The sequence below is a fragment of the Leptonotus elevatus genome, chromosome 16 (assembly GCF_054856555.1).
Source record: "Leptonotus elevatus isolate MCC_2025b chromosome 16, RoL_Lele_1.0, whole genome shotgun sequence".
NCBI lineage: Eukaryota > Metazoa > Chordata > Actinopteri > Syngnathiformes > Syngnathidae > Leptonotus > Leptonotus elevatus.
In genome coordinates, this window is record NC_141254.1 from 15,499,535 (window position 1) to 15,520,738 (window position 21,204).

At 40.7% G+C, this 21,204-nt stretch overlaps 2 protein-coding genes across 5 annotated transcripts in view; one reads left to right on the forward strand and one right to left on the reverse strand.

Annotated features, from left to right (window-relative positions):
• Window positions 1–21,204, forward strand: part of LOC147160940 (chromatin remodeler ATRX-like) — a 23,037-nt gene continuing 1,833 nt past the window's right edge. The window contains exons 1-36 of one of the 3 annotated variants that reach the window (XR_015097370.1): window positions 1–191; window positions 666–763; window positions 846–901; window positions 1,718–1,746; window positions 1,852–1,973; window positions 2,176–2,292; window positions 2,395–2,504; window positions 2,856–2,923; window positions 3,014–4,731; window positions 5,570–5,630; window positions 11,451–11,605; window positions 11,709–11,885; window positions 11,962–12,067; window positions 13,050–13,140; window positions 13,217–13,402; window positions 13,484–13,619; window positions 14,538–14,647; window positions 14,723–14,866; window positions 14,946–15,120; window positions 15,195–15,332; window positions 15,621–15,796; window positions 15,860–15,977; window positions 16,423–16,559; window positions 16,635–16,678; window positions 16,893–16,966; window positions 17,036–17,153; window positions 17,233–17,321; window positions 17,524–17,629; window positions 17,736–17,913; window positions 18,016–18,207; window positions 18,284–18,427; window positions 18,510–18,581; window positions 18,650–18,745; window positions 18,863–18,991; window positions 19,064–19,206; window positions 19,755–19,858. Coding sequence is in view for 2 of the 3 variants with exons in the window: in XM_086098079.1 (XP_085954205.1) it covers window positions 184–191; window positions 666–763; window positions 846–901; window positions 1,718–1,746; window positions 1,852–1,973; window positions 2,176–2,292; window positions 2,395–2,504; window positions 2,856–2,923; window positions 3,014–4,731; window positions 5,570–5,630; window positions 11,451–11,605; window positions 11,709–11,885; window positions 11,962–12,067; window positions 13,050–13,140; window positions 13,217–13,402; window positions 13,484–13,619; window positions 14,538–14,647; window positions 14,723–14,866; window positions 14,946–15,120; window positions 15,195–15,332; window positions 15,621–15,796; window positions 15,860–15,977; window positions 16,423–16,559; window positions 16,635–16,678; window positions 16,893–16,966; window positions 17,036–17,153; window positions 17,233–17,321; window positions 17,524–17,629; window positions 17,736–17,913; window positions 18,016–18,207; window positions 18,284–18,427; window positions 18,510–18,581; window positions 18,650–18,745; window positions 18,863–18,991; window positions 19,064–19,162 (5,577 nt within the window). In the remaining variant the exon portion in view is untranslated. Of the gene's footprint in view, window positions 192–665; window positions 764–845; window positions 902–1,717; window positions 1,747–1,851; window positions 1,974–2,175; window positions 2,293–2,394; window positions 2,505–2,855; window positions 2,924–3,013; window positions 4,732–5,569; window positions 5,631–11,450; window positions 11,606–11,708; window positions 11,886–11,961; window positions 12,068–13,049; window positions 13,141–13,216; window positions 13,403–13,483; window positions 13,620–14,537; window positions 14,648–14,722; window positions 14,867–14,945; window positions 15,121–15,194; window positions 15,333–15,620; window positions 15,797–15,859; window positions 15,978–16,422; window positions 16,560–16,634; window positions 16,679–16,892; window positions 16,967–17,035; window positions 17,154–17,232; window positions 17,322–17,523; window positions 17,630–17,735; window positions 17,914–18,015; window positions 18,208–18,283; window positions 18,428–18,509; window positions 18,582–18,649; window positions 18,746–18,862; window positions 18,992–19,063; window positions 19,207–19,629; window positions 19,859–21,204 lie in introns of those variants that run through there. The other 2 variants (XM_086098079.1, XM_086098080.1) reach the window with 2 other exon arrangements.
• The window catches only part of ccdc61 (coiled-coil domain containing 61), a 7,656-nt gene continuing 6,900 nt past the window's right edge, over window positions 20,449–21,204 (reverse strand). The window contains exon 15 of one of the 2 annotated variants that reach the window (XM_086098083.1): window positions 20,449–20,806. In XM_086098083.1, coding sequence (XP_085954209.1) covers window positions 20,712–20,806 — 95 coding nt within the window. In that variant the 3' untranslated portion in view covers window positions 20,449–20,711. The remainder of the gene's footprint in view (window positions 20,807–21,204) is intronic. The other variant, XM_086098082.1, reaches the window with a different exon arrangement.

Below are 21,204 nucleotides of genomic sequence, written 5' to 3' on the forward strand. Positions count from 1 at the left end.
AGCGGTAAAACCTTTAGCAAGGAAACTCGTCATTCTGAAACGAAAAAAGAAAAAAAGAAGCAGCCTTCTGTTTGCTTTGTTGGTATTATGCTGCGCTCAAAATAAGCGCTTTTTTAAAAATAAAAATACATTCTGGCATGCTTAAAAACAAGGACGTAAAAGAATTCTCCAAATGTAGCAGCGATGTTGAGGTAAAACCACTGTGTCGTACTCTACTAGCAATAATGGCGAATAGCAACATGCTAGGTTAGCCACGATGGCTAGCAGCCAGTCCAAAACTATAAACACTTAAGTTTCCAAATAATGTCAATGTAAGCTACACACGCGGTAACAAGAAACATTTGTTCTTGACTTCAACGTTGTCTTTTATTAGAAGTAACATTTGTAATTTGGTATCGTCGCTTTTTTTTTTTTACATTGCTGTAAACGTGTATACAGCAGTCAAAATGAGAAACTTTCGACTTAAGCACGACACCAAACTGTCTTACCTTCCTTTTGTGTGTGTGTTTACTGAAACGACGGTTTAAAATAAGCATATATCTGTCTACCATGGTACATACTTCTGAATTACTCTACAGCTCCATTAACTTTGTTTTTGCCAACCAGATATTTGGGTATTTAGTATTCAAACATTGATAGATAACACACCTTTCTCTTGGTTGCAGTACTACGACAAGCAAACTGAATGTATTGGTTACCAAGCTGCATGAATACCTGGCCAATTCTACAAATGAAGACAGCAATGGCTCAGTCGAGCCTGATGGTAACATCATAACGTATTGGTCCTTCATCTTTTAACATTGGTCAAAATTCAAATGTTGACATTTTATATCGTTCATTTGCAGATGTAACAAACAGGAATGGTTCAGTGGGAAATTCAGCAGATCCCTCTATGGTTGAGGTAATCCTGGAACAGTAGTAGTACCTGTAAACCGCATCAAATGCATTGAAGGAGACAATACTATTTTTTCCAAATTATAAAACCGTTTGCATGTGTCTTAATAAAAGGGAAAAATACAAAAAGGGTAAAAAAAAGAAGCAATTTACCATCTATTCTTAACACAAATATAAAACATTAATTTTTCTTAGGTGCTATTGTCTCATGCAAGTAAGCCACTGCTCCACCTGCCCGCCAATACAATGCGGAGATCAACTTTTGTCACCATAATGACTGGAAGCAGAATTTACTTATTCTCAGCTCTGGTCTGAAGAGAATAGCAAATTCATGCTGCTGTATTCCTCTTATGTGCTGATCACGCATCAGACATCACCAAACATACATTTCAAAATGGCAGATCATCACCCATTCTAGTGGGCAAGTCATAGGTGCAAATAAAATCAGAATAATGGGGTGACTAATGTAAATTTGCCACACTGTTATATATATCACAGTCTGCCAAAAAATTAAGGATGGCTTGTTTAAAGACCATTTGGGAACAAGGAAGACATCAAAAAGGTTACATGGGTGTTTAATTTCACACTTGATGGGTGGGGCAGACAACTCCAGAGGCACAAGTTTTTGTATATAAGTAATTTAAAAGTCAATGTTCCTTAATACATCCCACTTAAACAAATCAAGCACTACTAGTGCTCAACATATTCCATTAATAAACTAACTGCATAGAATAGATTAGATTGGTATAGTCAAATTGGTCACAACTATGTCAAGATGAAAGTCAACATGGCATCTCAAAAGTGTTACTTTGCTTCTTCACAGCCACTTGTGGACACAAAATTCTCCAGAAGGTGAGATTAAAAGAACAACATGCAAAATTCTCAGCACATGGCAAAAATAGAAGATAAACTGTCTGTCAGTTTAAAAATACTTAGCTCTTCTCAATATCATTTCAGAAAACCTTCTGTTGTCATAAAGCATTCTGGCTTGGACGAGTCTGCAGACTCAAACGACAGCGACAACGTAGATTTCCCCTTCAGTGCAAACGGTCACCTAGACACCACTTGCCTTCCGAAAGGTACGTCACTTTTGCTGCATGACTTTGACAAATAGTCTGCGCAAGTTTTCAATAGAACAGTTTGTTTTTGGTTCTTGGTGTTTCCTGTAAAATCCAACAACACCGTCTATCCAATCCATGCTGAAAAATTGACAAATGTAAAGTTGTCATTTCTTTTTTTTTATGTTACAATGTAGTGACAATATTGCAATGATTTGTCCAGGCACTGTTTTGGTCAGACCTGAACCTGTAGATAATGGCAGAGATGACTTCAGGGGTCCTGAGTTTTGTAACCGGAAGAGTAACGCATTACGGAAAGAATTTCCAAGAAGGCGAGGAGGTCAGTCAAGTTCTGGTTGACAAAATTGCAACAAATCGCAACAACAACACAAGCTATTTGAGACTGCGTCTTTGTAGCTAATAGTGTTGTGGGCTTCAACAGGAGGCGACCATTTGGAAATTGTCAGCTGCACGGCTTGTGGTCGTCAAGTTAACCACTTCCAGAGAGATTCCCTTATTTGCCACCCAGTTCTCAAAGTACTAATATGCAAGGTGAGTCAGAAATACATTCTATTTTTACTTGTATTACTCTATATTTCACCTTGACCGTCAGTATTCCGGAGTTTATTACCAGCTCCAAATGTTGGGACTAAATAAATGAATTAATTTTATTCAAAGTATTGCGGTTAAGAAAATAAACAGTTTATAATGCTGTATTCATGACATTCGAGTAAGACACTTACTTGGCAGTTTGGATTCTCTTGCCTGTTTTTGATGTGTTTTCATCAAACATTTACATAAACAGATTTGATAGATTTATGGAATTTCAAGCACATTCCTCTATTAGTCCCCTGGTGGCATGGTTATTTTCGGCTAATATTCTGCAATGTTTTGTTTTGACAGTCATGCTACAAATATTACTCAAGTGATGACATAAGCAAGGATGGAGATGGAATGGATGAACAGTGCCGGTAAAACTCAAATGGGAAAGTAAGCATTGTTTTTATGTGCTACATTTAAAATTGACCTTTTGTCGTTTTCCTTTTTTTTGCCGTATGCAGCTGGTGTGCCGAAGGCGGCAACCTAATCTGCTGTGATTTCTGCAGTAACGCCTTTTGCAAGAAGTGCATTCTGAGAAATTTGGGGCGAAAGGAGCTCTCTGGTATCTTGGAGAGCAACTGGTACTGCTATGTGTGTAACCCTGAGCCCATTTTCGGCCTTGTGATGGCCTGTGACAGCGTACTGGAGACCGCGGAGCAACTTTGGCAGCAGCACCGCAAGAGAAACCGAGCCGAACCGGGGAAATCGGAACTTTACGGCATGCTGCCTCTACCTCAAATCCTTCCCATCGCTAAATGGGATCACAATGGCGTGGATAATAGTGTTGTTTTCAACTACAACACTTTAAATATCTCCAAAGATATGACCGCAAAGGTCAAACATTTAGTGGACTCGGCAAACAATGTGAACACGAGCTTTATTCATTTCATTAATACCGCGACAAAGACTAAACGGGGTGTCCGAAGCCTTTATTTGAAGTCATATTTGACAGTGGTGAAATCCATTCGAGCGTCTCTTGCGGCACTCGAGGAAAGCCTTAAAGAAGAATTCAGCGACTTGGATGTCTCCAGGTGTTGGGAGGAATTACTTAACAATAACTTTGTGACCCAACCTGCCACAGCAGCAGATGGGAAGATCTCCAATGATGGAAGCTTGAATAACTTGCAGAAGGTGCCAGATGAATATGTGGAAAAGGAAGTCCTCACAGATGTGGTGAGCACAAGTAAGGGCGCGAACTCGCCTTTACGTAATGCTGGAGAGGATCCGCAGACAATGGGCCCTCAAAGTGGTGCCAGCGTGACCAAAAAGCTAGTGGTCAAACTTACACCAGTACCTGTGGCAGAAGAGCCCTGCCCAGATGCGCAGCTTCTTCCAGAAGACATGGAAGAGGAGATGTTTAGCGCAAAAGATGTATCGGGAAATGAAGAGATGGCTGTTGATGACGGTAAAATAAGCGTAGATCACCCAAGCACATCTCTCCACCTAGAAGAGGAGCAAGGCAATCGGAGGTCTCCCCGTGTGAAGACAACACCATTGCGTCGTCCCAGCGATGTCAAGGGTAAACCGTCTTGCTCCGCAGCAGACAGCGACAGCGATTCGGACCCCGAGGCACGGCCGAGCTCAGCCGCCGCCCAAACCACCGAAGAACAAAATCTTAGCCAGACCAGAGATGACTCCGACTCCGATGAAATACCCGCCGTGCTTCTTGAGCGAGTCGCTATGACTCAAGCGCAAAGCTCCGATGAGCACCACACTGACGACGAAGATGATGATTGCAATCAAGCGTCTGCCAAAGTGGCGAAGAAGCGTCTCTTATGGCTCACAAAGAACACCCCGATATCGCCGGAGAGGATTCGCCGCAAACGAAAGCTGCTGGACCGTTCACCGGAGCATGACTCCATTGCTAAGGCTCGACGGGAAAGGAGGGCGGATTCCTCCAGTGACGATCAAGACCTGCAGAATTCAACGCAGAATCTGAAGACCTTGAGGCCCATCGGCAAGACTCATCTTGTTAAGAGCGAAACGGAAGGCTGTGCTCGACAGAAGGGGATAGCGGAGTCCAGAAAGCACAAGACTCATGCTCGCCTGGAAGTAATAGAATCCACATCGTCATCAAGCGACGACGACCATGACGATGACTCTGGGAGTGACGCCGACGATCCTAAGATGAAAGCTATCGCAGACGATGTGGGACCAGCAGCTTTCCATCAGTCATCTGGTAAGTCTGATGATGTTGTGTCCCGTTTCCCATACATGATTTCACTCATCTTTGGCAAAACCTGGATGTATTTTTAGTTATCTAGTACATGTTTAGTCAGAGTTGCAGGATGCATTTTTCCATTCTTTTTTGCCACTTATTCTTACTTTGGGTTGTGGATGGGCGGAGCATATCCTTGCTGCAGGCTTTACACCGGCTCTCAGTCAGCTGTAGAATAGATTTAAAAATTCTGCTACCGGTCTATAAATCACTGAATGGTTTGGGCCCTGAATATAATCAAGAAATGCTGATTGAATACAAACCCAGATCTGCAGACTTGGGCCACCTAGTGGAATCCAGAGTTTGAAGTAAACATGGTGAAGCTGCATTTAGCTGTTATGCTGCACACAAATGGAATAAGCTGCCAACAGATGTGAAGTCAGCCCAGAGTATAAATGCTTTTAAATCCAGGTTTAAAACTTTGCTTTTTCACATACCTTTGATTAAAGTCTTTAAAATAAAATAAAAATATATTTTAGAAATTTTCTTTACTCTTAATGTTTGCTGTCTTATTTTTTTAACATTGTCCATGTATGTTCTTTTAGATTTTTTTTTAATCTACTTTTGATTTCCCTGCTTTGCTCTTAATGTTAACTGCTGTGTTTGTGCTTATAGGTGTTGTATTTTCTTGTGTAAAGCACATTGAGTTGCCTTGTGTATGGAATGTGCTATAGAAATAAACTTGCCTTGCCTTGTCTTTGGGCAAGAGGCAGGATACACTCAGGACTAGTCGCCAGCGAATCACCGGTCACAAAGACAAACATTCACGTCAGCAATTGTTCTTTTTGTTATTTTGTAGACGACGAGGATCGAGCTGGGCCCACCTGGGCAGCAGGCGATGATGACGACCCTGAAAATAGGTATGGTTCTAAAAGCCTGGAAGTAGAGTGTGTAAAACAACCAAGGTTTGGGAGAAAGACTGCAAGTCCGAGAAGCAAACCCTCTGCTAAATCCACCAACTCCAATGCCATCAAGAGTCAGTTGCGGTCTTTTCAGGCGCGGCCTAAACGTAGCTGCAGTAGAGCGCCATCAATCAAATATACATTCTAATAGAAAATAATTAGGGATGTTTAATTGAAAAAAATATATATATATATATTCAAATGTACAGTATATCTTTTATCATATAAATGGATTGCTCCAGGCATAGATGCAAGAAGCTTGTAGTTCATTGTCCTAAAAGAGGAACTGTTTGTTGCCTTATAGTCCAACCTGTTCATGTATGACCGACAGGTTTATATGCTGTGAAAGTATTTTAATCAAGTAACAAAGTCAAGCCTGCTAGCCTGGGTTGCTACACAATCAACGAAGATGTGTGTAGCACTTTGAACTGATGCAAATGTGACTTTTAAAGGTGGAGTATGAAGTTGGAATCTTGCCTTTCAGACACCCCCCCACCCCACCCCTCAGATTGACTTTAAAAAAAGGAAGCCTATTTGTAATCATTAAAAAATAATTTTTTACTTTTTTTTATTTTTTTTGTTTTTTACAACTACTTTGTTGTAGGCAAGCTATTGGCAAGAATAAAACAGAAATGCTTCACTTTCTTTGTTCTGATTTTCTACCACGCACTGAATCGTAAATCATCGCTGTTAGTGTTGAATTTTAGGTTAATGCATACAAAATTATATTATATTTATATTATATTAAAATATAAAGATGGCTGTGAATATTCTCTTTCGTCCAGGTCATTTCATTCTCCGAGTATTGAATCTGCCGTAACTGGACTGTTCTGGTTGTCATAGATGTCGGGACGGTTATAGGACTACTCTTAATGATACTGCTTCTCAATCTGGCATTTTAACGGTATTCTTATCTGTACTTTGTTGTTAAGAAAAACGGCAGAACAGAAATATTGGAACACTGCTTTTAAAAAAACATTTACTTACTGGTCTTGTATTTACAAGGACATTAATGTAAGAAAACACACACACAAAAACGAAGTAAATAAATAAATAATATATTCAGAAAAATAACTGGTTTTTGATGAACATTATATGAACAATTATTTAGTGTAAAATAAATCTGGTGTAGAGCAACAAGGCTGCAAAAAAGCACTTCTGTGGGATAAGATGCACATTTTCTGATAAGATGGCTTGTGCTTTTGCCCCTGTGACATTTTAATGATCGATTGCACTTGCGACGTCATCCCTCAATCTTTCTCCAGGCGTGACCACTCAAACCAAGAATAACCAAACTTATACATTATGTAACGGTTGCATGAGTGTAAATCGATTAGACATGCCCAGAGAGTGAAATGGCATTTGTAGCAACCTTAGCTAACCCAATGTTAAGGACGCCATTTTGGGCTGCGTGAGTGTACATTAGTAAATCCTCACTTCCGCCTTTCAGAGCCGCTGACTTAGCGACTCCCTAACTCTAACCCACAAGTAGGTAGTGCAAAAAAGTTGAGGGTGGATCTTATCGTTATTCCAGTTGTTGTTTTTTCAGTCCTATTGCCACTTTAGTACCGTGACTCAGTACCAATCCCTACTTCTTCTTCATCCACCTTGCGCTTGTTACTTCTGGAACTAGATTCAAATTTTTTCTTTTCCTTTCTTGCTTTTCGTTTTTTTCTTCTTTTTAGAACTGACCATCTGGGGTAATAAATGTAGCATTAAGGTCAAGACTCAGCTGTCTACCTGCTCCTCATAGAGAAACAATAACATCATTTTATAATTGTTTCTACATCAGAGCCGTCAGGAATAAAGTGGATAGTTAGATTTTCAACTGCTCAGTTGAGAGGCTAAATGTCTTCTATGACAACCAGAACAGTCCATTTGCAATCAATTCAATGCCCTGAGAATTTCTAAATAAAATATCTATTATATAAAGTGCAGAAGTTTGAAGATCCGCTTGAGGTTGCTGTAATTTTCCCTACTGATTTTCCTTTAACGTATTAAGTGTATTTCCTTTTGACAGGCCCTGTTTAAATGTGGCTAGAAATATAACCAATTTTATCCAAGCTGCCTTTCCATGGGTTTGTAACACCGTTGTTGAAACTTGATTTTGTTATATAAAAATCCATTACAATATGACTTTCTACTATCTCTTAGGCTTTTGTGGTGAACATAATTTTGTCATATAAATAACTGAAAAAAACCCCTTTGAAAACAAGAATGATTCTGCAAATCTCTGTAGACGCAAATCACATCTGGTTGTAAAAGATGTGAATTGTGGTGCATGCCGATTGACATTTTTGATTGTTAATTAGTGCAACGTTTAACATTTAAGACGCCAACATCAAGCCTCTGGTATTTGCCACCCTAATGAACAATAAATTATTGTGACATAATACTGTTAAAACTGGTATTTAGTCTCTTTTTTTAAGGGCCTGCCTTTTGTCACCTCACATTTATAGTTCCAAAAAAAAAAAACTTTGACTATCGCCTCCCTGGTGGATGGGATGGCATTCAAACACTTGAAATCCTGCTCTGACGTTGAGCTGTTTTCACTAGTGCCAAGTGAGCAGCAGCTGAGAGCTCTGTATAAGCAAGTACAGTGTGGTCTCATTCACGCGCATGCCGTCCTTGTTCTGCTGAGGTTTCGACATATCTGTCACCACAGAGAGTTTTTCAGAGTTGTATAACGGTGTTCAAGGCCGAGCCCTGAGGAGCGGTGTGGGCTCGCGCAGTTGAAACTGGAGCCAGCCTTTGAGTCAGAAGGGCTTTTCCCTGTAGGCCTCCTGTTGAAAAAAAAAAAAAAGGAAAAAGAAAACAAAGCAGCTGGAGAGACTCAGTTGAAGTGCTAGTGAGCCAAATGAGCTGTTGTAATTGCAATCCATGGGTCCGGTTTTGGAACACTCTATCCGGAGCTCTTAATATGCCACCAGTCAACAGTACATCTGTTTTTCCAACCTATATTAGTATTTTTGTATGTTTTACCCCACTTTCTATGCACAGATAAACATTACTGCTGACCATTTTCTAAAGCTTAATGCACAGCTTCTTTAAATGGAGGACTTTGACTGCCTTCCATTTCCGACATACTGCAGAGAAAGCAGTCGCAGTTCTCTGAAGTTGAGACAATTTGGGTTTAGAATAAATATTGCAGGTCAGTACTTCCAAGTACAAATAACAATGTTGTACATCTGAGAATTGAGAGTGGGCTGTGAAACAACAATTATAAGCACCCAAATTCCGATTCTGTCCTTTTTTTAATGACACCCATGTTTGTTTCTCGTTGTTTTTCTCTCCAGGTCGGATTTTCTGACAGCACAGCAGTGATTGCAGTGCTGTTAGGAAGGAATGTCTTAAATGTGGGATTTTGTAGCCCTCCCTCGACTCATTTGTTTGTAGTTTGTGACGTGACTTTTATTTTTTTTCACTCGCTAGTAAAATGGTCAGCAAGAATGTGAAGATCACATTGTTTGTGCTTACTAAGGCCAAAACATGTCAATTACTTCACTGGTGCTCTTTTTGCCCACTAAGCACTCCCAATCTTGATGCCGCTACACTGTAACACTTCCCGGTTTTAACACGTTGGATTCAGTGGCAGTGAAGATGGCTGCTCCCTTCCCTCTCGTGAATCATGTCGATGACCTAATTTTAGATTAGGGGCATGTTCAAGCGTCAGGATTTCTGAGCGATTTAACAAGGGATGGACAATTGCGCCCAAGTCTGGAAGAAGTCCTACACCTCGTGCGTCATTCTATGTTGACTTGTCTTTATACAGCACTGGACTGATCGGTCAAAACAATGCATTGCATTTCAAGGACATAGTTTGGAACCATTTTCAAATGTGGATCATAAGCAGGATGTTATTGTATAGTGTAGAGATACCATGTTACACGACTTAACATGTACAGTCATTATTTATATGTGGTAGTTGTTTTGTATTATACCAGAGGACTTTTTGGATCAACAAAGTGGATTTATCCTTCTAAGTAGTTACCAATGAGGTGTTGTACAATAGACCCTTTCTTTCCCCATGAATTTTAATTCTTCATCTTAAGATGTTCTGCCCAATTCTCTCTCTCTCTCTGGGTTCTAACATCAGTGACCTCTAACCTTACAAATGTCCTTGATGAAGTTATGAAATCTAATATATACACACGTGGGCAAAAGTGTCCATACCCTTCTGCTAATGAAATAAAACCCCACAATGGGCACTGAAATCACTTACAAAAGTAACAATAACTAAAAACTGATTGAAAATTAAACAAAATCAGCCTTTACTTTTGAATTGTCATTCAACAGAGTTATTAAAAAGCAAACTAATGAAACAAGCTTGGACACAAATTATTGTACCCATAACTTAATATTTTTGGGGCAGTCATTGCATTCAAATGATTTCTCTAACTGCCAATAAGACTTCTGCACCTGTCAACAGGTATTTTGGCTCACTGTCGTGGCATGTTTTAGCTCCTTCCACAGATGGTCAATGGGATTTCTGATTTACTTTCAACAGTGGTGTCCTCCTTGGTCGTCGAATGGTACGATCTGACACTGTTTGGCCTTGGAGTTTACCTTTAATTTCTTTGGACGTTGTTCTGGGCTCTTTGGCTACCATTCCAACTATCCGTCTCTTCAATTTGTCATCCATTTTCCTCTTGCGCCCACATCTATGGAGCTTGGCTACGGTCTGGATCTTAGAACATCTGACTAATATATGCCACAACTGTCACAGGAATGATTTCACAGGAGATGAACTTAGAGGCCTCACCTTAACCATGTTTGTTTCTGATCTTCTTTCGAATCTCCTGAGACAACTCTCGCCTTTGCTTTCTGTCGTTTATGTTCACACCATGTCCCCAAAAAGCACAGTTTCTATTTCATGAGTGTGAAGACACCCGTGATCCCAAAAGGACGCAACTGAGTTAAACATGTCACTCTGGTCAAATTATTTTTAGTTTTTTTATAGAGAGATCCCATCATTTTTGTTCAGGCCTGTTTTATTAGTCCGCTCGTTTGAATAATTATCTTGAACTGAACGACAATTCAAAGGTAAAGGCTGATTTTTGTTGAATTTTCACTCAAACTTTATTGTTACTTTTAAGTTTCAAATAATTCTAGTGAGCATTACGGGTTTTTGTTTCCTTAACAGAGGGGTGCCAGCAATTTTGTCCATGTGTGTATTATATACACACCTCCATCTTGTAGAGCAGTTGAAGCTGTATAGCTACAAATGGGCGTGAGACCAAGTCTATATTTTATTCTTTTTTTTTCCCACTTCCTGTAGGTGTAATTGCCTTGTGTCTCAATATATTTGTCAATATAGTGTACTATTAGGTTTAGAAAAATTCAAGAGGGAATGATGTAATACAGAGAAAACAATCCCGCTCCTTCATGGGGCTTCACTAAGAAAACATGTCTTTGTGTTTTAGTGGCATGTGTGCGTACAACTTGCTTGCTCTAATAAATGTTTGCTCTTTAAAATGTCTGATCAGTGTTTTTCTGCTGTTTCCAATGCCGAACTATCGCTACTCTGTCCCTTCACCAGTTCACCAAGTTTGCAGCTTTGCATTCCTGTTGGTAGACTTCTGCTATTTGGTCACAATGGAAGTTTTTTTTTTCTGGAGGTCCCGTACAACTAATCAGTCGTATTAACTTGAACTGATATAATTTATGCCTTGTAATATTCATCTGGCCATGCAATATTTAATTTTCCATCTGAAGCCGATGTTACTGATCATGAAATTTATCTGAGGTACCTTGTCCTTCTCTTCTACTTTTTAAAAGAATCGCTAAGAAAATACTTTTGGCCCAAATCAATGCCAACTTCTCATCGCTCGATGAGTTATCGTCAGATGAGGAAACACAGGATGATGAGTCTTCTTCTGAACCTGAAAGGGAATTAAAACAAGCCAGTGAAGAATGTGGACAAGAGGCAAATGGTGAGTGTGCGGAAGCACAAGTCACATAGGTTTATTTAAAGTGATGTCACCTGGGAATGCGAGCCTCCCGTTGATTACGTAGTCATTCAAATGTCTGCCGCAGGGGAAAACTTGTCCTTGTCTTCTGACGCTGGCACCAATGGCCCCAACTCGAAGCAGCATCACTTGTTGCGCCACAAACTCACCTTGGATGAGGGCACAGGAAGTGACAAGGCAGCATCAGGGAAGGAAGCAGAAAAGGCAAACAAGAAGAGGAGAGTCACCCCCATGGAGTTGAGCAGTAAGGACGCCTCACACACGGAGCACTTGTGTGTCCGTCTTGGAATTGTCATAACGTGACGCTGCTTTATGTCCAGCTGATGATGATGATAGCGGAGATACTGAAAATAGCTCATCGGAGGTGGAAGAATTTGGAATGAGCGAGGAGCTGAGTGAGTCAGAGGAGGAAGAGAAGCTAGAAAGGTACTAAAGGAAAAAAACACACTTTCTCTATTTTTGAGCAGGACAAAATCATTTGAGCTCAAACGGTCAGTGCTATCATTGAGTTTGATGAGATAATGACCAGATAAAATTAGTCATTTGATCATAGCCGATAAGATAAATGAGTTTTTGAAGTGTGAATAATTGCACAAAAAACTAACTTTCAAGATGTGTAAATGGCGTTTATTTAGTCAGACTTCTTATGCTCTACTTTTCGTCTGATCCCTTATTACATATATTACATATACAGAAATCCCCCTGCATTTGATTGGTATTATATGGGCGGTGTGTCAGAAAATCTCTAGGACACGTCACACAAGATTTTTCCACTTGGAGTCTAACACACCCCTGGGGAGGTGGCGTGGCTCAGTGGTGGAGTGATCGTCTCCCACCCCAGAGGTTGTGGGTTAGATCCCATGCCATTGTGACCACACCAAAGTGTCCTTGAGCAAGATACTGAACCCACAGTTGCTCCTGATGCTGCGTCATCAGTAAGTGAATAAGTAGGTGAATGTAAAGAGCTTTGAGGGTCGAAAGGTGGAAAAACGCGATATAAATTAAGTACCATTTACCTTCTCTGCCACACCTTGGAAGGATTCTTCCGGATACTCTGCAAATCTGTCATCACGGCCATCTTGATGTCATCCACGTCTTCAAAATGGGTCTCCTTGATGGAGAAGCTTGATGACAATTCTTCCTCTCATATTCGAGAAGGACGCGTTATTGTAAATTGAATCTCGAAATCAGAGGTCAACGACCTCCTGTGCACATGAATTACCAGCGTGCCTTTTGTAAATAGGTCACCAGTGAAATTTAGCTCCCAATAGCATTAAAGATAATAAACCAATTCGGGGTGTACCCTGCTTCAATTGTCGTAAAAATGTTTGGATGGACAATATTCCGATATTATAGCTATGAAAATGGTAGGAACTACACGTGTATCTGTGTCATGTTCTTCTTCCAGTTCATCCCCTAAAGTCAAACAAGAGCCCGCTCCGTTTGTTAGCAAGAACCCGATGGCCTGCATTTTGTTGTCAGACAGCAGCAGTGGCGAGGTAACCCTAACGATGACCAATCGCCATCACTGGCAAGGAAAAGTTTGATGTCTTACGTTACTTACTTACATTGAAGCAGAACGAACAAGAGAATGTCGAGGTTGAGCTTAACAGTCAGGGCACACCCAAAGGGCGCAAAAAAATCCGCAAAATCATCCAAGATGACAATCTCCGCTCCGAGACCCAGGAAGCGCTGCGAGAGGAGGAGGAGCGATGCAAACGACTGGCAAGTCGGGAGCAACTGATGGAGGAGCGACGGGAGGTACGGCACATACAACAATAAACGCTCTGGTGGCTCGTGACTTTTAGTAGTCAAGACTGACAGTCCAGCGTTGCTTTCCAGACAATCGTCATAGAAAGCAACTCTCAAGAATCTGTCACCACCAAGCTGATTCTGGATGGGGATGAGCAGACCAGGATACCTTTAGTTCAGGTGCACAGGAACCTAGTGACTCATCTCAAACCTCACCAAGTGGACGGTGAGTGCACACTTGCACTTGTTAGACTCACATTGTATCTTTTATTCTTTATTAGGATCCCCATTAGCTTCCATAAAGTGGTGACTAGTCTTCTTGGGGACCTCAAATAATTAATTCAACAAACCAAACTGAACCATAAAGATAATGATAAATGTTTGAAAACAAAGGTTAAAAAAAAAAAAAGGCCAAATGCAAATGTATGTAAAAGTGGAGTGGTGCTTGACAAATGTACTGTATGGATAAAAAATTTTTTTTAAAAGGCAGTGATTATGAGACTTGCTATTTGGACAAAAATATTGGGACACCTGGTCATTTAATATATAGCAACCACCCCACAAGTGTTTCACAGTCATTTTGGAATAGAAAAGACCTTTCCCCAAATTAATGAAGAATTTTTATTCTGATTTAGTCTTGTCTAAACCATGCTGAATTAATTCATTAGTGTATCACATGACATTTGTATGTGCTGTATTGTGTACCTCCAACATTGCGAAGCAACCCCAAAAAATATAGAGGTAACCAACGCCCTCTTGTGGCAAGTCTTTCATAGTCCAGAGACATGCTAACACCAATCTTTTTTCTTTTTTAATGAGTCAGAGAGGTCTATTTATTGAGGACGGGCAGACCTTGTGGTTGTACTATAAAATCCAACTAAACAAAATGTCGATTTTAATAGTGAAAGACTTTAGATCCCTTTTTTATTTATGCATTTGGCCTTTTTTACAGGCTCATCAAGACACTATACATGTGCTTACCCAACCAAAACACATAGTACCTAAATAAAAGAGATCACAAATGTGGGCCTATGATAGATCTCGTTAGATTTTGTTATTTATGATTAGATAACCAGATGACTCTTTAAACATGACTTCCATTCACTGAATATTTCTTTCTCTTTCTCTTTGTCCTCATCAACAGGAGTCCAGTTCATTTGGGACAACTGCTGTGAGTCAGTGAAGAAGGCCAACTCAGGTCCAGGATCAGGTTGCATTCTGGCTCACTGTATGGGCCTGGGAAAGACTTTGCAGGTATAGATCCATTGATTGGAAAGTAAGACGGGATAAGGATGTTAACATTGTTCGTTCTTTTCTCTTTTTTTTTAGGTGGTTGCCTTCCTGCACACTGTGTTGCTATCGACAAATTTGCATTTTAAAACGGCCCTGGTGGTTTGTCCTCTCAATACTGTGCTCAACTGGATTAGCGAGTTCAATAAATGGCAACAACAACTAGGGAACGATAAAGTGAAGGTACGAGATTGCACAAACGGACCCAAAAAAAGTACATGCATCATTAATTTTAATGTTCACAAATACAAATGTATGACAGGTTACTGAGCTGGTCACCAAAAAGAATTTTGCTGACCGATTCCAAGCTCTGCAGAGCTGGTACACTACTGGAGGTGTGATGATTATTGGCTACGAAATGTTCAGAAACCTCTCACTATCCCCCAAAATCAACGACGACTTAAAGCAGAAGCTTAAAAATCTACTGGTGGATCCAGGTAGAGCACTTTGCATTTTTCATTATACTTCAACATGTTTTCTGAGGGTGCTTTGTCAACGTGTTCATCTTCAGGTCCAGACTTTGTCATATGTGATGAAGGGCACATTCTGCGCAACGACAACTCCAACATTTCCAAAGCCATGGGTGCGGTAAAGACGCGACGGAGAGTTGTGCTAACTGGCACGCCGCTGCAGAACAACCTGGTTGAGTGTAAGTTTTCGACCTTTTGTCTTTTCCGGGGAGAAAAGATTAATTTTCTTGCGGGTTATACTCTTTGTTGCAATCAGTGTTGCTTAGTTGGCAACTTTTCTGACCCCCCTCTTATGACTTAATATTAAAATGTCACTTCAAATTCACATTTGGCATAAAAAAAGAAAGGAGCCTATAAGTTGTATACTGTAAGTGAAAATTAATTACATTACAATTTTTATTTGCAAATATCTGGGTCTTTTCCTTTTTACAGTGAGAACTGACATCCCTTTCATATTGTTTCTACAGACCACTGCATGGTCGACTTCATCAAGAAGAACCTTCTGGGCTCATTGGGGGAATTCCGAAACCGCTTCGTCAACCCTATCCAGAATGGCCAGTGCGCTGACTCCACGCCCAGAGATGTTCGAATCATGAAGAGGCGCGCGCACGTCCTCCATGCAATGCTTACCGGATGTGTGCAAGTAAGAACTAGTTATTTACTATTATCTCAGCAATCGCTAAAACATTTGTTGTTTTTTCTGTAGAGGAGGGATTACTCCGAGCTGACTGAGTTTCTGCCTCCCAAGTATGAGTATGTGATGGCAGTCAGGGTTTCTCCACTTCAGTACAAGTTGTACAGTCACTACCTGCAGTACGTCAGTGGTGAGTAGACTTGGGCGTTGGGTGATTATGGATCAGGATTGATTGTTACAATAAAATATATAAATTAAAGAAGATGAAAGATCACGCTCACCTGTTTTCTCAAGCTGAGCTGTGATCGGTTGTTACCTGAGACCTGAGCAACTGTGATGTCATTTTCACTCGACAGCAAGTGGCAAAATGGCCGTCTTCTGACATTGATAAAAATTGCTGGATTTTGCTGCTTAACTCATATTCCACTAACGCAAATTTTATCAAAGTACTGTATTTAGACTAGTGGGACTGCATAGAACATATTATGGTCAAGCAAGTTTTTTTGAACATGAAAATTCTAAATTGTTGTACAAATGAAACACTTTGCCTAAATGGAACAATTGTGCCCATAATAGATGATTTTCTCTTTTGTGTAGTTCAAGTTGATATTTACATTAAGGCCTGTTTTTCACAGGCTTGAGTAATGTTATCAGCACTGCAAAAATGAAGATTGGTGCAAACCTGTTCAAGGATTTTCAGGTCCTCAGCCGGGTTTGGACTCATCCTTGGTGCCTTCAACTTAGCTATGATGCCAAAGAAAAAAAGCTCAGAGTAAGGAAACCAAATTCACAAAGATGTCACCATTTTTGATGTGTTGTTAAGGATTTTATTGTTTTTTAATGGTAGGCTCATAAAAGGAAGAATGTGTACAGCACTCCACTCATGGAAAGGTAATGGCCACCATCAATAAAAAATAACATATTTTTTGCCAATTTATGTCAGCTATAGAGTGAACACTTACATATTTGTAGTTCGGAATTCACCTATTGACAGATATTTACTATTTTGTTTTTTTGGGAGCAAAAACTTAACCTGTTCTGTTCTTGTGCACCGCCTGGTGTCATGTTGGTAAACTAATAAGAATGTTTTCCTTGCTTGCCATAGCGGACCAAGCAACAGCTCCACCAATGATCCGACCCAATCCGCTGCAGCAAATGTTGCTGATGCTGCATCAAAAGGTACTGAAAGTGACTTAGTGTCAACAGCAACTTGGAAACACTCTACTCATGTCGTTGTTACTCCTTCAGTCCCGTGCTGGTTCAAAAGTATGCTGTCTCGACACGACGCCGACATCCTGGAGCACTCGGGCAAGTTGGTGCTCTTACTTGAGATCCTGAGGATGGCCGAAGCCTTGAATGACAAAGTGTACGGGCCTTTTCTCGTTCTCGATGTCAACATTTATCCCTCAGTACAAAGACTGATTTTTTTTTCTTCTCTCTCTCAGACTTGTGTTCAGTCAATCCTTGGTGTCATTAGACCTGATTGAGAGTTTCCTGGCAGCTTCACAATGGAGAACAGCGGATTCAACTGAAGGTAGTGCTGATGTTTTCGGTTGTACCTTGAACTCCTTGAATTAAGAGTTAAAACTAAAAACTTGACTTAGGAGTGCGCCAATTAAAAAAAAAATTCAAGTAAGGCATGGTGTTGGGCAGCCAAGGTTGACTTGATAAATTGAACTCATAAATTGAAATACCACTGTACATTTCCAGTAAATATGGCTCCTGTTTTTACATAGTGGTAAAATGGATTAAGAACATGGATTACTACCGTCTGGATGGCTCTATCATTGCTACATTACGGACGAGATGGTCCAATCGTTTCAATGATCCCACTAATACCCGGTACCGTTGAAATTATTATTATTTTTTAAAACACATTTATGATGTCAATAAACTCTGGTGACATCTGCCACAATGAGGCTAATTGTCCGTATGTCGCTCCCCTTAGTGGCCGGCTGTTTCTCATCTCGACAAAGGCCGGCTCGCTGGGCATCAACCTGGTAGCTGCCAACAGGGTGATCATCTTTGACGCCTCGTGGAATCCGTCCTACGACATTCAAAGCATCTATAGAGTGTACCGCTTCGGCCAGCTCAAGCAAGTCTTCGTGTATCGCTTCTTGGCGCAGGTGAGGTCAACAAAAAGTATGTAATAAAGATCACATATTGGGAGAATCCCCCCCCCCCCCCAGTTGATTGTAATCTGTCTTTGCGTGTTTGTTGACATGTAGGGCACAATGGAGGAGAAGATCTACGATCGTCAGGTGACGAAGCAGTCTTTGTCCTACCGAGTGGTGGATCAGCAGCAGATCGAGAGACACTTCACCCTTTCAGAGCTGACTGAACTTTACACGTTTGAGCCAGACTTGCTAGACGAGCCCCACTCCAAGAAAAATAAGCGCAAGACCTCGGACTTGCCAAAGGTAACAATTTGAAATGAAATGCTGCCGTTCTGCTTTGTTGACTGGTTAAATATAAATAATTGTGGTGTCTTGTTAGGATCATGTTCTGGCAATGCTTCTGGAGAAGTGTAAAGACCAAATAGTCAGCTACCACGAGCATGCGTCTCTGCTGGACCATAAAGAGGAGGAGGAGCTCACTGAAGCAGAACGCAAAGATGCCTGGGCCGAGTATCAGGCTGAGGTAATGAGCCGTACACTGAGCCAGCAGCAGCTCACTGTACACGCACACACTTGCCATTATAACATCCGCGTGTCTCTATTAGTCCCACCCAGCCAGCGCCCCAGTGAAAATCAGGCTGGACACCTTGACAATGAGGACCAATGAAGAGTTGATGGTAAATGTGCTGCACGTTGCGACCAGTGCCCTTTTGCATTTCACCGAACACAACATATGCGTTTGCAGCACTTGCTGAACAAAAGCAGAGCCAAATCAGCAGCCGCCTTCCAGGACGTGCAGACCTTGACGTCTCATCCCCTTGAGGAGTACCTGGTACATGTGGTGAGTCACTGCAAACTCGACAATGAAAGGAGCATAAAAATGAAAGAAATAGACAGTTTTTAAATAAACGTCAGTGCCTCTCTTTCATGTTAAAATATTCCTACACTTCTGTTCCAGTGGCGCCAAAATCCACAAATGCCCATAGAGATGATCAAGTTAAAGGCTGTGCAGTGGAAACAAACCGACATGAAGGAGCTGGAGCGGAGAAAGGCCTTTTATGCCGAAGTTCTTGAAGAGCAGCGATTAGTAAGTTCAACTGGTATCATGTGAGTATAAATGTAATTAATGCCCGCCATGTTTTTTCTTTTTCTCCCCCAGCTCACATTGCACATCCTGAGCATTTTGAGGGAGCGACGGAGTCAAGAGATGCAAGTGGCTGTGGCGGAATCAGCTGAAAACCAGCAAACAAATAACTGAAGGATGGGAAAAAAGGCTTTCATCAGAAAGTCCCAGTCATTTTGGTACATGCCATCATTTCATTAAGCGTTTAAAGCCTTTCCTTCACATTCTCTGCATTAAGCACTTTATTGAGACCAACTTGGCCATTGACTTGAGTTTCATCCACGTGATTAACACCTGCCTTAACTTTTTGAGGAAATTCTACTGCTTCTATTTTTATCCAGTTATTAGTATCAATGATAAATTTGTCCCTCACGATGTTAAAGCACCTTGAGCAGGATTTTCATACTTTTTCCCGTTTTTTTTATGTATTTCCGCATTTTAATGTTTTTTTTTGTACTGTCTTGCACTGTTGTCGTTGAAGCAACCGAGGAAGGATCAATAAAGAAATTTAAAAAAAAACATGCTGAGGAAAGTACTTGACCCTGAGAAAACCCTATGCATCATCATCATCATCTTCTTTTCCTTTTGGCTTTTCTCTTCAGGGGTCGCCACAGCGAATCAGTTGCCTCCCATCTAACCCTGTCCTCTGCATCCTCTGCTCACCCACCAACTACCTTCATGTCCTCTTTAACTACATCCATAAACCTCCTCTTTGGTATTCCTCCAGACCTTCTGCCTGGCATTTGTCCTGCACCATTTGAACATACTTCTCTGCCACTCCAGACTTCTTCATACAAAACCACAGTTCCTCTCTGGGCACCCTGTCATGAGGTACGTCTCCCTTGTTCTTAAAAACGGGCACCAGCACACTTCTCCATTCCTCAGGCATCTTCTCACTATCTAAGATCCTGTTGAACCCAGTCAGAAATTCTACTGCTACCTCTCCTAGATACTTCCAAACTTCCACAAATATATCATCAGGGCCAAGTGACTTTTCACTTTTCAATGCCCGTCTCACTTCATCCTTGCTAATCTTTGCTACTTCCTGGTCCACAACAGTCACCTCTTCTACGCTTCGTTCTTTCATTTTCCTCATTCATCAACTCTTCAAAAATACTTTTTTTCCCATCTTCCCATCACACTACTGGCATCTGTCAACACACTGGCACAAGACGACATTGGCTTGTGCCCCCTTGCGGCTACATTAGAATAACCTATGCATGAAACGACAACAACAAAAAGGTACAAACCAAGCCCCAAAGGCTTCAGTCTTTGGATGAGTGATACTTTTTGGTGTTATGGTGTGTAAAATATTTTGTTCAACTACCACTAGTAATTGAAAATCAACTCACTTTGATGTCGTTCTCAACTGTACATATGCAGGCCTTTGCTGTATATTTGCCACAGTTAACAATCAGCACAAGTGAACTCCACTTGTTTGGATTATATCCACATTTATTCACAATAACATTTAAATTAATAAAAAATATAATTGAAAAGTGAAAACACTGGTGTAAAAATAGTCTGGATACTTTCACAATGTTTGCTTTCATTTCCTGAAATTTGAGGTCCTGAACATATACAAAAAAGTCTGGTCCATGCAGAGGAAAACAAAACAAAATGGCGCCCAGAGATGCAAACCCTGTTCAGTTGAGCTTTGTTGGGCTGCAAGCTGCACCATCTGTCAATGTCCCGTGTCCAAGTCCCTCATGTACTCCTGCAGGGCCTGAAGCCTGGCGTCGATCTCCGACAGCTCCGCGCCTGTGTCTATGGAGCTCTCTTGAGTGCAGCGTGACAAGAGAAAAATGCGCACTCATTATTATACACTGTATATATTAACTCATTCACTGCCATTGACGTCAAAAATTAATTTGACCTATTTCTATTTAACATTTTTTACCATTTTTGTAAACGAGTATGAAAGCCTATAATTTTTTTTTGTACATTTAGAACAGATATAAAAATTTGATTAATCGTGAGTTAACTAGTGCAGTCATGCGATTAATTACGATTAAAAATTGTAATCGCTTGATGCCCCTAATTTTTAATCATCTTTTCTTTTAATTTTTTAACAATTAAAAAAATAATTAGAAGAAGGAAAGTCTATTAAAAATTAGGGGCATCAGGCGATTACAATTTTTGATCGTAATGAATCGCATGACTCCACTAATTAACTC